The sequence below is a fragment of the Petromyzon marinus genome, chromosome 44, assembly GCF_048934315.1.
Source record: "Petromyzon marinus isolate PM22_M1 ecotype Great Lakes invasive population chromosome 44, UKy_Petmar_22M1.pri1.0, whole genome shotgun sequence".
In the NCBI taxonomy this organism is placed as follows: domain Eukaryota; kingdom Metazoa; phylum Chordata; class Hyperoartia; order Petromyzontiformes; family Petromyzontidae; genus Petromyzon; species Petromyzon marinus.
The window spans coordinates 4,952,556-4,968,998 of NC_133710.1; the positions used below are offsets into that span (position 1 = coordinate 4,952,556).

At 56.5% G+C, this 16,443-nt stretch overlaps 1 protein-coding gene across 13 annotated transcripts in view; it reads right to left on the bottom strand.

Moving 5' to 3' along the window:
• Nucleotides 1-632: 632 nt before the first annotated feature.
• The window catches only part of LOC116951948 (single-stranded DNA-binding protein 2-like), a 40,051-nt gene continuing 24,240 nt past the window's right edge, over nt 633-16,443 (bottom strand). For 7 of the 13 annotated variants that reach the window (XM_076073958.1, XM_076073956.1, XM_076073952.1 and 4 more), the window contains 5 exons: nt 15,826-15,896; nt 9,228-9,288; nt 8,767-8,795; nt 7,697-7,801; nt 4,588-4,799 (listed from right to left, as the gene is read on the bottom strand). In XM_076073958.1, coding sequence (XP_075930073.1) covers nt 4,719-4,799; nt 7,697-7,801; nt 8,767-8,795; nt 9,228-9,288; nt 15,826-15,896 — 347 coding nt within the window. In that variant the 3' untranslated portion in view covers nt 4,588-4,718. Of the gene's footprint in view, nt 3,800-4,401; nt 4,431-4,587; nt 4,800-7,696; nt 7,802-8,766; nt 8,796-9,227; nt 9,289-15,825; nt 15,897-16,443 lie in introns of those variants that run through there. The other 6 variants (XM_076073957.1, XM_076073954.1, XM_032970846.2 and 3 more) reach the window with 5 other exon arrangements.

Sequence of the window (16,443 nt, forward strand, 5' to 3'; positions counted from 1 at the left end):
CCCCCCTAAAAAGTTTGCTCTCGCCTCAAGAAGATCGCGGTGTTCCCCACGTGAGAAAACCGATCCGCGGAAAGTGCCATCAGAGAGCTACTTCCGAGATTCCTACAACCGATGTCTTATCAACACTCGGGGCCCGGGCTAGCACTTCTCCCACGTTGACCTGCCGAAGAGTAATAATATTTCGTTCGGTGGCGAACTGACATTGCCAAATATCGGGAACCCGAATTTGACCAAACTACGTGCGGAACAAACGGCTTGGCAAGTCATTGGTGACCGCACTCGTGTAAGCCATCTGCCTCAGATTACACTTGGACATTAGCGCAGCTGTACAGCGAACATGGGACACCATCCCCATCCCCTGCCCTATGCTGGGACGCAACTTAAAGAGTAAAGATTTGCATGAAATCCCACCACCGCATCCTAAACGCGCCTTGCATCATTACGTCTCAATAATTTTGATGGCCAACGGTAGTTGTTTTATTATGGGCCTAGAGCACCCCCCACCGATGACAGCTGCCCCCCATAAGAAAAAAATATAGTAGGGGTGGAGGGGAATGGTAAAACCAGGCAAAGGTGTAAGATTTGCGAGAGGCAGCCCCCCAAATTGGGGGGCCCGGGACAGACAACACGGCTACCGACAACATAAGATGTTTATTTAATTGTTGGTAGTTCATGGCTCCGCGAGAAAGCAAGAAATAACAGCATATTACACAGCATGGAAATAAAACTGAAGAACGCACAGGCGCAAACATGCCTAAGGGTTGTGTACACTGAAATATACATGACACTGTCGGTAACAGAGAACGTGTACACGGGATGAACGACGCAGCAACACCCTCGCCGCATCTCCACGTGGAGCCGGGTTTTTTTTCTCCCGACAAAATTGGGTCCCCCCCCCCTTCCCCCCTTATCCCCGAGAGCCATCGCCATGGAAACAAGGTCCAACGGGAACCAGTTGACGCGTATCGATGTTGCCACGGAAGCCGTTCACGCGCGTCGCTGTTCTCGTGCGGGCGGGCCGAATAGAACCGGTTCACGCGGAGTCTTGTTCTGACGTTACAACAACAAAAAAGGTTCACCCATCGAGACCGTTCCCATGAACACTGTTTGACTTGGTTCCCACAGACACAGGCCCAGTGGAACCAGTTTACAGAGTCTGTTCCCATGGAAACACGTTCACATGGAAACAAGTCCATTGGAAGCAGTTGGCATGGAGACCGTTCTCGTGGAAACATGTCCAATTGAACCAGTTCAAGTGGAGCTCGTTTATATGGGAACGTGTTGATCCAATGGAATCAATGGACGTTGAGCATGTTGCCATGGAAACAGATACAATGAAAGTTCACCAATATCCCTTGTTTACTGGCATAATCGAGCCATGCCCTTGCGGGGTTCCTCACTGCACGCGTGGTTTTCCACTGGCGATTAGTCCAGCTGAGCAGGAACCAAACCATTCTATTTTACCAGGTAAGTCCCACTGAGCTATAAAAGTTTTTCAGAAGCGACCTGGCCACAGATGATAACCCAATGAAGTGGCTTATCACGTGGAAATGTACAGCAGCCAAATACCATAAACGCGTGATGCTGGCTCTAAACGCAGAGGGAGGACCCGGAGAAAAATCCACGCGACCACGGGGAGCGCAAGCAAACTCCAAATATACAGCAGGCATCAAGGGTTGGGATGGAACCCATGACCTCCTGTATACCAGGCGAGGTAGTTAACATCTCGCCACCGCGGCGGTCCCGGGGGGGGGGGGGGACGCAAGCAGGGCCAGAGTTAATAATTTTCGTCATAAGCACTGGCTACGTGCGACTCGACTCGCTGCGCGGTGTCAGCGGCAGGGCTCGGCTTCTGCAGTGGGAAAAAATATAATCGGGGTAGTGGGGCAGGCCCCGGTGCGGCTCGGTTGTACGGTGGAAAAAGGAGTTATAGAAGCCCATTGCCATGGCAACAGCTCCACGTAGAACCGGGTCCACGGGATTCTGGGCCTGTGTGGACCGATGCTGCAACGGGACCATGGGGACCACGTCCCTCCCGACTCCCCGGGGCCACCTCCTCCACCACTAACCCCACCCCACTCCCCATCGCCACGGAGGCTTCGCGCACTTGCACCGGCGGCTGGCGACATTATACACCGTCCATCTACGTTACCTTCGGGTTTTGCGATTTTTTATTTTTTTATATTAAAATGTACTTGCACCATCACTAACACATCAAATTGAATAATGATGATTAAAAAAAAATACTTGTAATTGAACCCTGTGCCGCCCCAGGACTGGCGCACGAGGTTTGCCTGCCCCACCCTGCCCCCCTCCCTCATGGTGGGCTGTGAGAGGGGGGGGAGACACCTCTGAACGCCAAAGGGGGGGCTCTTCTAGGGGGGCCCATCATCCCGGTTGGCGGCTGGGTACCCTGTATAAACAACGCAGCTAAGCCAAAGAGAGGGGACCGCCAACAAATACGCAACTACAGGAAGGGAGGCTTAAATGACAAACTACGGTACAGAACAAAACTAATTCGACATGCAGTACGCTTAAAAATATCTCACTAAACAGGGCAATTCATGGGAGGAATATTACGTTTGTCATCTCAATTGGTTAGGTAATTATTTAACGTTAACACTTATTTCGTGGACATCATTGCACCCTTGCGGTATGGCTTCTGGTTGCCACGGAGGCAACGTGCCATCGGTAACGCAGAGTGGTTACTGTGGAGATGAGAGCAATGGCATCGCCACGGATACAGATTTTTCATCAATTCTTTTTTTTAGAAAAGTGTGTGCGGGGGGGGGGGCAAGGTAACGTGTCGGTGGGGGAGGGGGTGGGGGAGGCACCGTGTGAGTTGCCAAATTTGATGTCCGTTCAGGTTTTAAGTTCGCGACCAAACAGGAGAAATCTGCCAATGCCGTCGATGGAGCCGTCCACTTCCCTCCTTGATTTGCGTTCGCGGAGCAAATACCGGTGGGCTATCAAAACCGCCGTGGATTATTATTATTATTGTCGAGTATAGAGGGCAGACGCCGTCCCTACAAGGGGAGGGCGGCGTACGGCGAGCGATTCAATTAAAACATCCCCCCACCACCACAGGACATGCACTCCGTGGAAATACACCGACTCCCAACTACAGACGGAACAACGCTTCTCCCGTGAGCAACACAACACATCCCCCCCCCCAGCCCGTGTCCCCCACCACCAACCCCTCCCCCCACTCCCGCCCCCCCACCACGTCGCCGCAAACAACCATGAGACGAACCGGGCCTCCTTTTTTCTTGGTGATCAGCCGGGCGTCCAGGACGACGTGTGGGTGGAACCGCAGCCCCCACCCGACACGCAGCTCTCCGGAGAGTGGCATTTAAATCGAGGACCATCATCGTTATTGAAACCACATTTAAACAAAGAGTTCTTGGTATGTACAACAATTTCGCCTGGCCGCGCACGTCTGTGTACACTTAAGCCAGCTTTCGGGGAGGTGTGTACGTTGCGCGTGTGTAGTACTGCGTAAGTGAAGCCGGTGTGTGTGTGTGTGTGTCGGGAGGTGTGCGCGTGTCCGGCGAGGGAACAAGCGTGGCTGTGCGGGACGTCACAGTGCGGTGTGTGCGTGCACGCCGGTGTGTGCGTGCGTGTCGGGTGTTGTTACTGGACTATGATACGATCCCCCTTACCCCCACCCCAACCCCCCCCACCCCCCGACAGCGCGCATGCTGGTTACAGGGGGGTCCTGGAGGCTCTGGGGAGACCCCGGCTGGCTGCTGTTGCACAGGGGGTGCACTCACACCCCCATCGGCATGCCCGGAGAGAACTGGAATTACACACGGACGCACGTGTCACACGGCTTAAAGGGGTAGAACACCGTCCCGTCGCGCGCGGTTAAAATCCGACGCAGACACCATCACCATCGCCACCACAAGCGCGGTGCTCGCCGTTTAAAAACGCACGTCGCCGATTTTACACAACCCGAACACAGTGCACATTCTTAAATATAAAACACCAAATTGTAATTACGACTACTACCGTAAGTCAACACACCCAAATGTCACCAGATGCTAAGGTACTATAAGCAAACCACACACCCGTGCGTACAGAGAAGTGGGCCAAATCCGAATTCCAAATACAACTGGTGCTGATGCTGCTCAATACAGGCCTGGCACATGCCACACAATCGCATCCCCTCCCTCGCTGCCCACACCGACAACCCCCCCCCCTCCGCCCCCACAATCCACGGAGGGGAGAGCCAGGCGGGGGCGGGGCAGCGGGGGTGGGTGGCCGCGACCGGGGGGGTGGGGGAAGAAGCGCGTTCCTGTCGCTGGTCGGCCGGGCGACGCTGCGGCATTTATTACAGAGCACAGACAGACGCGGCAGACAAAGAGAGTGGGAGAACCAGCGCTGGGATGCAGCACTTACTCGGGGTGTGCGGCGGCGCTTCAGAGGTTCTGGACAAACCAAAGGGAGAGACTCGTGGTCAGTGACGGTGTCTCGGCGCCGCCGGGGGTCAGGCATGCACGCTGGCCGGTGAGCGAGCGGGAGGGCGGCTAGCAGGGGGGGGTGGCGATCGCAGCAGCAACTCGCAAAAGCGGGCTTATTGGGGGGGGGGGGGGGGGGGTTGGACGAGCCGGTTAGTCGTCAGTCCTCCCACATCTCGCCCTCTGGGAAATTGTCCCGCGGGCGGTGGTCGCTCTCTTTCCACTGCCTTGGGGGGAGGGGTTGCGTCAGTTGTTGCTCTACGCGGCCCCTCTCTCTCTCCGTGTGTCGTGGCGCCGCGTGGGAGCGAATGGTTGCGACGGACAGCACCCCGGAGAGAAATTCTGACCGGTGCTTATTTGAATGGGGCGTTCACGGCTATTTTCACTCAAATCAATCTCCCGCTTTGTCACTGCAAAACCGAACCGTGCCGGGGCCATGCCGAGCCGGGTTTGTTTTTCCACTGCAGGAACCGAGCCACGACGTCGGCACACGGCCGGCGTCGCGGCTCGGTTGAATCGAGTCGAGGCGCACGGAGACGATGCCGGCGATGGCGCGATCGAGAGATGCGCGGCCATAACACGCGACGGACGCATCGTGAGCTCCACGTCCGTGGCTCTACATGGACCCCGAACCAGATTCGGATGTCTCGCGAGGCCGGCGTAGCGCAGTTTGCTTCCGGCTCGGTACGGTGTGCAGCCAGTGGAAGACCAGCGGTACCGCGAGAGCTCCTGCGCTGGCTAGGCTCGGATGTGCCAGTGGAAAAAAAGGGGTATGTATGTACAGAGTGGAAGGATGCTGCTCTGGCCTACATGTGGGAGGGCTGGGAGAGGAGGCAGTGACAGCGGTGGCAGCCGTAGCAGCGGTGACGCAGTGGGAGCGCGTGCAGCGTCTAAAACGCAAGCGGACCCACGGAAAACTGCCGGGCCTCAAAAGCCGCACAGCGCGGACGCAGCACGCCGCGGTGGCGGCGGCCCCAACCGTCTCTCCCTCCCGGCCGCAGCAGTAGAGCCGGGGCAGAATGTCGCGACACCCGTGTGCCGAAAGCCGTCCAAGAACCACATTGGAACAGACGCCGCCGCCACCGCAAACGGCAGATGTTGGGGGGGGTTGGCACAGTATGAGGAGGACGAGGAAGACCAGGAGGAGGAGGAGGAGGACAGCGAGCAAGGCACCCAGAGAAAGCACATGTATGAACGTACGGACGCATGTCAGGGTTAGTATTGAGCAGCCCAGTCACCAGCCCACCGTGGGGACGAACACGCAGAGTGGCTGTGCACGCGACATGGCCGGCGCGCCTCTCGTGGGGGGGCGGCACGTCGTCTGACATGAGGGTGGGATGCCGCAAGCAAAGCTGCAAAGGTGCGTGTGCGCGTAAGGTGCTACACGGTAGAATAAAAACAATTTTTACAACACGTGCAGCCTCCGCGAGGCCGATGCGAAACCCACTCTCGGCTACGTTTATGCGGACGCGACCGCCAACCGCGTGGGCACATGGCATGGGTTCTCTTTGTATGGAGCGACATGTACACATCTCTGCACTCTCGTCCTTCTCCTTCGTGGCCTGTGAGCACTACGCTCGCATCATCTCCCGCGCCCTTCATATTCCCACTGCAGTGGGCCCAGGGGTGGCGAAACTGCGGCCCCACGAGCCTCGTATGCACCCAGCTCACGGGCAGTGCAAGCGCGGCTCGCGATAGGGATGCCGTTTGTAAATTTGACTGATTTTATTTTCCAAAACTGTCTTGAATGTGGGAGAAGAAAAATCTGCGGAAGCCGGTGCCAACCCCGAGGAACTCACCAACGAAGTATCCCTAGGGCGCCACCGCAGATATCTAAATTCAAAAGCAACCAGCGTGAGCGGACCGGCCGGCTAACCACCTTGGCGCGACCACCTCACGTGATCACCTCACGTGATCACCCAAGCGTGACCATCTCAGGTGACCAACCCGTGTTGACAACGCTGGAATGACTATCCAAGCGTGACCACCCTAGCGTGGCAACCCCGGCGTGGCCACCTTGGTGTGACCATCTCAGCTGATCAACCTGTGTGACCACCCCGGCGTGACCATCTCACGTAACCACCCCTACGTGATCACCCCGGTGTGACCACCCCGGCATGACAACCTTGGTACGTGACCACCTCACGTTACCGAACCGCTTGACGACAAGAGCGTGACCGGCCCGAGAGACAACCACGGCGTGAAAGGCCATGCGTGTCTCGTGGTTCTAGGCCACGCTCACTTTTTGTTGCGCAGCTCGTAGGATAAAGAAGTTTGGCCTACCCCTGCAAGACTCTTTAACATTTCACCCTCCACCACCACCACCACCACACGTTGAATGTGGACGCAGCGGCACTTACCTCTACAATCCCTTTAGTCCCCATCCCATCTACAGTCCCTCTAAGGTGCACCAACACTGCATTGGTCGCGAAAGCCTACGTGTTAAACCGACTGCATTTTCTGGCGTGTACATATAGTAAGCAATGGAGTCGTGCATCGATTCAAAGAGTCAAATTGAGTCTTCTGACGCTGGTGGCAGCGCATTCGCCACCCATTGAAACGTCACTGTCTGTAACCCATAGCATTCTGCTCCCATGCGTCACGTGTGCAAAGTTACCATGCCGCGCTACGAACCCTGGCGAAATCACTTTGATTCCTGGCCAGCCAAAGCGAAACCCACGTGTGAATTGGTCTTTGGCGCCCGAAAGTCAACTCCTCCCACCCCCCCCCCCAACCACCTTCACCAACCCGGCACGGTGAAGTATGGTCAAACGCAACCTATGTCCAACTTGGTGGGCAGAGGCCTTCATCCGGCAGTAGCAATGGGTAGGTAGGTCTGCAACGATTTCCCTACCCTCTACGATTCGATAAGGTCCTACGAACCCCGCGGCTGACGAATCGATTCAACGACGAAGTAAATTCCTAATTACAGCGGCCTCTAGTGGCAGCGAGAGTCACGTGACCCCATTAGGCACGCAACACGTACGAAACAACAACACCATCAACAACAATCGTCGATTCACACTCAGGATTTGACGCATCTGTCCTTCAGCGCAAGAGTGAATTTTAATCCATGAATCAATGCATCGCGCTCTTTAGACTGCTCCGACAAGGACAGGGGACCTTACCGTGCCCTTGGTAAGGGAGTGGTGGTGGGGGGGGTCTTACAGTGCCCTTGGTAAGGAAGGGAGCGAGGGTTTATTGTACCCTTGGTAAGGAGGGGAGGGGGAGCTTACGCTGTCGCCTGGGAAGGGGTTGAGGAAGCCTCCTGGGATTTCGTCATCCTCGTGGGGGGTCCCCGGGGCGTTGCTCATTCCCCCGCTCATGTTGTTGGGGGAATTCTGCAAACGCGCACGCGCACGCACCCACGCACACGCGCACATGCAAGATGGGGGAGGGGGTGGGGGGTTAGTGCGTTATCTTACCTGCAAGTTTTCCCCAGCTTCGTCCCAGTCGCATTATCGGCATCACGTCGCGAGAATTAAGGATCCGTTCCAAAACTCTGGCAGAGCGGTGAATTCCCTCCCTGTTGTCGTCAGAGAATGGCCCGCGGATGGGGATATCGCAAAGCTACCTCTGAGATGCCTTCTTCAAGTGACCTCTTAGCCACAGTAGGTGGGGGCGGGGTTGGGGGTGCAGCACATGCCTACCCACCCTGCTGCAGACAGTGGTGTTCCGTAGGTATAAAATAAAATAAATGAAATCACGACGTTTCGATCGCAACACAAGCGACAAGTGGTGTCCCAACACGTGACAGTCAAACCGATATTTTTTTTTTATAATCTCAAGAGCAAGAATAGAGCCAAATAAATTGTGTGTGTGTGGGTGCGGTCGTTGGCGACCGCGCCGAGACCACCGACTCGCTGCACTGAAACCTGCATGAGAACCCAGGATTCTCAGCGGTGCCGGCTCAGTGCTCCGACCTCCGAATTGCCTTGCCAACTCTTCATGCAACATGCTCAAATCACAAGGAGCGCCTCCCCCCCCCCCCGCCCGCAAAGCAATTACCACCGAAACGACAATCATCACAATCGCACGCCACGGTCTTGTGTTTTTTTTATCGCAAGTCGCTGAGTAGGCGGCCCAGAAAACCGCCAAGCAGAGAGGGGGCCGGCATCAAGCGACACTCGTGAAAGCGTTAACGGCTAAGGGTTGAGAATGCGTTTGATTTCGGTAAATAAGAGAAGTTCGGGAAAAGGGCCGACAGGAGGGAATTCCAAAGTTGGAGCAAAAATGTCCACGTGGCCCGACTCCTCATGTGTGCCCCCACGACTCTACACAGGAGGCACCCCCGGGGGCAGCTTACCTTGGCAATTCCATCCATATCTGCCGACCCTGCAATATAAACGTCGCAGATAAAAGGCACCGATATCTCACGGGGGCGGACAACATTCTACGTTGAGTGCCAAACGTGCGCGCGTGCGTGTTAGTGTGCGTGTTAAGTGTGCGTGTTGCGGCGCGCTCCGCAGGTTTTTCGTGGCTGCTCCGCTGTTCTCCGGTGTGTTTTCGGGTCGTGCCGCCGTGCCGTTTGGCGGGACGTCCCGAAAAAAAAATGTTTTCGGCTCCCGAGGAAGTTCCCCCCACCCCATCCCCCCCCCGCCTCACCCAACCCCACCCGGCACGTGGAGCGAAAACATCGGACGTCGCGCCGAACAACAACATGCGGCACGACCAGAAGACGCGTCGGAGGGCTAGAGGCACGCGCGTGCGTGTGTGTGCGCGTTAGTGTGCGTTTGTTTGTTTATACGCAAGAGCAGTCACAGGCACCTAAAGATCCATTCATATGGGATTCCATGCCCATTCCGCCATCTCCAGGTCCCATTGGGAACTGTAACACAACAGGCCATGCCATTCAAACCTTCAGGCGGAAGCAATAACAATACAATCACACAAGACAAAGGTGGATTTTCGAAGTTTCCACGTGCGACCGCAACTCAACGTGCTGGGCAGAAACGGTGGGCATGTCTAATTTTTCAAGGATGGAGAGAGAGGCAGTCGGTCACGGGCAGAGGAAAAACGACTTAAGCCTGGACTTGAAACATGGATGGGGAATCGACAGCACGAATGGCTGGGGGAAGGGAGTTCAGGCCGTGTGGGCAGCAGAGGAGAATAGGCAACCTTCCACTCAGCGAAGGTCGATTGCGGGCTTCGACAGGAGACCTTGGGTGCCAGAGATATGAAGTGTGCAGGGGAGTAGAGTGAGATGAGATGGAAGAGTTAGGAGAGCGCATCGTGGCGAGTAGAGTTATAGTTGCTTGTTGTATTTAGTTTGTTGTCTTTCCCCTGCACCTCCGATTAGCACGGTTGGCTACGTACGGTGGTAAATAAATGTACCATAAATATATATATACATGAGAGGGGGAGAGGTGGGAAAGGTAGGAGAGTGTGTGGAGGCGAATGGAGTGAGATGAGAGGGAAAAAGTGAGCGGTAGTTGCCGGTGAATTCTATTTTCACACATCGTGAAAAACAAAAGTCAAGAGGTCATCACTGCCAGTGCCGTTGATGCCACCACCCCACGGAATCACTTCCTTTTATTTGCTAGATCCCTTAGCTGTTTCAGAGTCAGCACCCGACCATCTAAAGGTGTCCACTAGCAGGATTCCACTATCCCGTTTGTGGTCCTTCCCTTTGTTAACGGTTGACCCATCCTTCAAGGATCGCTCTGGCATCTACCACCTTCTGGGTGTCACTCTAATCTACCCACGTGCCCTCCTCCACCCTGCACAGTGTCCCACCCAATCACAACATCCTCTTCTCAATTACATCGACGGAGCTATCTTGCCACAGCTCCGTTAAAAAATTGCAAGTTGCTTAACCCCATCCACCTCCACCCTGTGCACGTGTCCCACCCTGTGCACGTGTCCCACCCATGAAAACCTCACTTCTACAGACATACCTGCAAAGCTTTAATGCCACGTTCTGTTATAAACTTTCAAACTATTTATCCTCTAGTGCCATGAAATTCCTAGAATCTACCGCGTGGACCTAAATACGGAAGGTCACGTGTTAATTTTCAGTTGCTTTGTCCCAGCTTCTCTGACCTGTGCAGTAACAATCGACATTACTCCAAACTCAAAACACCAACCTCAACAACAACCTAACCTTTCAACTCTCCCAAATTGTGTATTGTAGTCCCTCAAATGTAAAAAAAACAGGCATAGTGCCAAGCCAAAAGGCAAACAACTAACCCTGACAGATTGTTAAACATAAAATCCTCATATATTCATTTTGCGATTTCCAACCCCCATCTGTCAAGTGCGAGTATTTAAAACTGACATGTCTGCTTTTGTTGAGACCGCATTGTGGACACGAGGGTTTAATGATTTGTCCTTCTCGCAAGTTAGTTAATTGCCACTATGCATGGTCGCAATTTAATTAAACAATTCATCTTAGGATGAATTGCCACTATTCATGGCTCGGAGGTCAGAGGGTTAAGCCGGCACCATCGAAAACCCTTGGTTCAAATCCAGGCAGCCGTCTGTGGTTAGAATAAGTTATCAGGTGAAGCGAGTCGATGGTCTGAGCCCCGGCCACCAATGACTGTGAAAAAAAATCCAACCGTCGTGGGAAATCTGCCGCCGGGACTTAATTTGCCTCAATTCCAGCTCTGAGAATAAGAAATATCGGTTTGACTGTCATGTGACGATCTTAATCTGCAGTTGGACGGGTAGGAAAGTGCTGCCCCCATATGTGCGTGTGTGTCCAGAGGTCACTTGAAGGGATCTCGGAAGTAGTTCTGCGATATCCACTTCTCTGAGCCGTTCTCAAACACAGAGGGGTCATATCGCAGTGCTCCGTGACAGTTGCGGATGGATTCTTTGTCTTATGACGCGATGCCAACAGCGCGATCGCGATGACAATGGGGAAAAAAAGACAAATTCTAAACAAAAACAATAGCAGTATTATTATGTTTAAGACCGTGGTGAATGTAACAGCCTCTAGTGGCTAGAGGAGGTCACGTTAACCCATTACATAAAACGTATATCAATAGAAAAACATTGATTCCTACACATCATGAGCTGCACAACCAATATTAATCAAAGGGTTAATGTATCGTTCCACTCGTATTGGACACCTGGTGTGTGTGTGTCAAGCCAGACTGTTGGTGACATTGCTGAGTCAGGGTGTTGTGGCGAGTCAGGGTGTTGTGGCGAGTCAGGGTGTTGGCGAGTCAGGGTGTTGTGGCGAGTCAGGGTGTTGGCGAGTCAGGGTGTTGGCGAGTCGGGGTGTTGGCGAGTCAGGGTGTTGGCGAGTCGGGGTGTTGTGGCGAGTGAGGGTGTTGTGGCGAGTCAGGGTGTTGGCGAGTCGGGGTGTTGTGGCGAGTCGGGGTGTTGGCGAGTCAGGGTGTTGGCGAGTCAGGGTGTTGGCGAGTCAGGGTGTTGTGGCGAGTCACGGTGTTGTGGCGAGTCGGGGTGTTGACGAGTCAGGGTGTTGGCGAGTCAGGGTGTTGGCGAGTCAGGGTGTTGGCGAGTCAGGGTGTTGGCGAGTCAGGGTGTTGGCGAGTCAGGGTGTTGTGGCGAGTCGGGGTGTTGTGGCGAGTCAGGGTGTTGTGGCGAGTCAGGGTGTTGGCGAGTCGGGGTGTTGGCGAGTCAGGGTGTTGGCGAGTCGGGGTTTGTGGCGAGTCAGGGTGTTGTGGCGAGTCGGGGTGTTGTGGCGAGTCAGGGTGTTGTGGCGAGTCGGGGTGTTGGCGAGTCAGGGTGTTGTGGTGAGTCGGGGTGTTGGCGAGTCGGGGTGTTGTTGAGTCGTGGTGTTGTGGTGAGTCGGGGTGTTGTGGCGAGTCGGGGTGTTGGCGAGTCAGGGTGTTGGCGAGTCGGGGTGTTGTGGCGAGTTAGGGTGTTGGCGAGTCAGGGTGTTGGCGAGTCGGGGTGTTGTGGCGAGTCAGGGTGTTGGCGAGTCAGGGTGTTGTGGCGAGTCAGGGTGTTGGCGAGTCAGGGTGTTGTGGCGAGTCAGGGTGTTGTGGCGAGTCAGGGTGTTGTGGCGAGTCGGGGTGTTGGCGAGTCAGGGTGTTGTGGCGAGTCAGGGTGTTGTGGCGAGTCAGGGTGTTGTGGCGAGTCAGGGTGTTGTGGCGAGTCAGGGTGTTGGCGAGTCAGGGTGTTGTGGCGAGTCAGGGTGTTGGCGAGTCAGGGTGTTGGCGAGTCGGGGTGTTGTGGCGAGTCAGGGTGTTGGTGAGTCAGGGTGTTGGCGAGTCAGGGTGTTGTGGCGAGTCAGGGTGTTGGCGAGTCAGGGTGTTGTGGCGAGTCAGGGTGTTGGCGAGTCGGGGTGTTGTGGCGAGTCAGGGTGTTGTGGCGAGTCAGGGTGTTGTGGCGAGTCGGGGTGTTGGCGAGTCAGGGTGTTGGCGAGTCGGGGTGTTGTGGCGAGTCAGGGTGTTGTGGCGAGTCAGGGTGTTGACGAGTCAGGGTGTTGGCGAGTCAGGGTGTTGGCGAGTCGGGGTGTTGACGAGTCAGGGTGTTGGCGAGTCAGGGTGTTGGCGAGTCAGGGTGTTGGCGAGTCAGGGTGTTGTGGCGAGTCAGGGTGTTGTGGCGAGTCGGGGTGTTGTGGCGAGTCGGGGTGTTGACGAGTCAGGGTGTTGGCGAGTCAGGGTGTTGGCGAGTCAGGGTGTTGGCGAGTCAGGGTGTTGTGGCGAGTCGGGGTGTTGTGGCGAGTCAGGGTGTTGGCGAGTCGGGGTGTTGTGGCGAGTCGGGTGTTGGCGAGTCGGGGTGTTGGCGAGTCGGGGTGTTGTGGCGAGTCAGGATGTTGTGGCGAGTCGGGGTGTTGTGGCGAGTCAGGGTGTTGTGGCGAGTCAGGGTGTTGTGGCGAGTCGGGGTGTTGGCGAGTCAGGGTGTTGTGGCGAGTCAGGGTGTTGTGGCGAGTCAGGGTGTTGGCGAGTCAGGGTGTTGGCGAGTCGGGGTGTTGGCGAGTCAGGGTGTTGGCGAGTCGGGGTGTTGGCGAGTCAGGGTGTTGTGGCGAGTCGGGGTGTTGTGGCGAGTCAGGGTGTTGTGGCGGGTCAGGGTGTTGGCGAGTCGGGGTGTTGTGGCGAGTCGGGGTGTTGGCGAGTCAGGGTGTTGGCGAGTCGGGGTTTGTGGCGAGTCAGGGTGTTGTGGCGAGTCGGGGTGTTGTGGCGAGTCAGGGTGTTGTGGCGAGTCGGGGTGTTGGCGAGTCAGGGTGTTGTGGTGAGTCGGGGTGTTGGCGAGTCGTGGTGTTGTGGCGAGTCGGGGTGTTGTGGCGAGTCGGGGTGTTGGCGAGTCAGGGTGTTGGCGAGTCGGGGTGTTGTGGCGAGTTAGGGTGTTGGCGAGTCAGGGTGTTGGCGAGTCGGGGTGTTGTGGCGAGTCAGGGTGTTGGCGAGTCAGGGTGTTGTGGCGAGTCAGGGTGTTGGCGAGTCAGGGTGTTGTGGCGAGTCAGGGTGTTGTGGCGAGTCAGGGTGTTGTGGCGAGTCGGGGTGTTGGCGAGTCAGGGTGTTGTGGCGAGTCAGGGTGTTGTGGCGAGTCAGGGTGTTGTGGCGAGTCAGGGTGTTGGCGAGTCAGGGTGTTGGCGAGTCAGGGTGTTGTGGCGAGTCAGGGTGTTGTGGCGAGTCAGGGTGTTGGCGAGTCAGGGTGTTGGCGAGTCGGGGTGTTGTGGCGAGTCAGGGTGTTGGTGAGTCAGGGTGTTGGCGAGTCAGGGTGTTGTGGCGAGTCAGGGTGTTGGCGAGTCAGGGTGTTGTGGCGAGTCAGGGTGTTGGCGAGTCGGGGTGTTGTGGCGAGTCAGGGTGTTGTGGCGAGTCAGGGTGTTGTGGCGAGTCGGGGTGTTGGCGAGTCAGGGTGTTGGCGAGTCGGGGTGTTGTGGCGAGTCAGGGTGTTGTGGCGAGTCAGGGTGTTGACGAGTCAGGGTGTTGGCGAGTCAGGGTGTTGGCGAGTCGGGGTGTTGACGAGTCAGGGTGTTGGCGAGTCAGGGTGTTGGCGAGTCAGGGTGTTGGCGAGTCAGGGTGTTGGCGAGTCAGGGTGTTGGCGAGTCAGGGTGTTGTGGCGAGTCGGGGTGTTGTGGCGAGTCAGGGTGTTGGCGAGTCGGGGTGTTGTGGCGAGTCGGGTGTTGGCGAGTCGGGGTGTTGGCGAGTCGGGGTGTTGTGGCGAGTCAGGATGTTGTGGCGAGTCGGGGTGTTGTGGCGAGTCAGGGTGTTGTGGCGAGTCAGGGTGTTGTGGCGAGTCGGGGTGTTGGCGAGTCAGGGTGTTGTGGCGAGTCAGGGTGTTGTGGCGAGTCAGGGTGTTGGCGAGTCAGGGTGTTGGCGAGTCGGGGTGTTGGCGAGTCAGGGTGTTGGCGAGTCAGGGTGTTGGCGAGTCAGGGTGTTGTGGCGAGTCGGGGTGTTGGCGAGTCAGGGTGTTGTGGCGAGTCAGGGTGTTGTGGCGAGTCAGGGTGTTGGCGAGTCAGGGTGTTGGCGAGTCGGGGTGTTGGCGAGTCAGGGTGTTGGCGAGTCAGGGTGTTGTGGCGAGTCAGGGTGTTGTGGCGAGTCGGGGTGTTGGCGAGTCAGGGTGTTGTGGCGAGTCAGGGTGTTGTGGCGAGTCAGGGTGTTGTGGCGAGTCAGGGTGTTGGCGAGTCAGGGTGTTGGCGAGTCAGGGTGTTGTGGCGAGTCAGGGTGTTGTGGCGAGTCAGGGTGTTGGCGAGTCAGGGTGTTGGCGAGTCGGGGTGTTGTGGCGAGTCAGGGTGTTGGTGAGTCAGGGTGTTGGCGAGTCAGGGTGTTGGCGAGTCAGGGTGTTGTGGCGAGTCAGGGTGTTGGCGAGTCGGGGTGTTGTGGCGAGTCAGGGTGTTGTGGCGAGTCAGGGTGTTGTGGCGAGTCGGGGTGTTGGCGAGTCAGGGTGTTGGCGAGTCGGGGTGTTGTGGCGAGTCAGGGTGTTGTGGCGAGTCAGGGTGTTGACGAGTCAGGGTGTTGGCGAGTCAGGGTGTTGGCGAGTCGGGGTGTTGACGAGTCAGGGTGTTGGCGAGTCAGGGTGTTGGCGAGTCAGGGTGTTGGCGAGTCAGGGTGTTGGCGAGTCAGGGTGTTGTGGCGAGTCGGGGTGTTGTGGCGAGTCAGGGTGTTGGCGAGTCGGGGTGTTGTGGCGAGTCGGGTGTTGGCGAGTCGGGGTGTTGGCGAGTCGGGGTGTTGTGGCGAGTCAGGATGTTGTGGCGAGTCGGGGTGTTGTGGCGAGTCAGGGTGTTGTGGCGAGTCAGGGTGTTGTGGCGAGTCGGGGTGTTGGCGAGTCAGGGTGTTGTGGCGAGTCAGGGTGTTGTGGCGAGTCAGGGTGTTGGCGAGTCAGGGTGTTGGCGAGTCGGGGTGTTGGCGAGTCAGGGTGTTGGCGAGTCAGGGTGTTGGCGAGTCAGGGTGTTGGCGAGTCAGAGTGTTGTGGCGAGTTGGGGTTCTGGCACCATGGGCTCACTCACGTTTGGCCGGTTCGCTCCGGGAGGCACTGGGGTCATCATGGTGTACATGTTCTCATTGGAGCCGGTCGAGTCTAGAGCAACAAAGACAACACAGCCCCCGGGCACAGTCAGAACATCAAGTCAACATCAAGTCAACATCAAGTCAACATCTGCGACGCAACGGGCTGTCGTGGCAGCGACTCTAGCCAAGCTGACGTGCGCTAACACTGCAGTGACCCTGCACACTAGCGACGTGGTCGATGGTAGAAAAACCTTTCCTAAATCCAGCTTGCTCCCATGATTGTTTGGCCTCTAAGGGGGTCCAATATTCTTCACTATAAATAACGCTGAGCCTATCTGCCTGCCCTGTCATATACCCTTTATCCACTGGCACACACGCAAGGCCGAGCCAGCACGGACACCGCATGGGTGGTTTTCGGACGGCAATTTACCAAGCCAAAACCAAACTGCGATTCGCTGGCCTAGAAAGGCATCTGCATCTGGCTTGTGGCCAAAGCTGGGCTAGAGGCACGGGGTTCTTGACGTATTCATTGCATGCAACGTCGGCAGTACGGCTAGGCTTCTGCGCAGTGGAAAAAAAAACGCTCCTCCCGAGCAACACAGGGGCCGTGCCGGGCC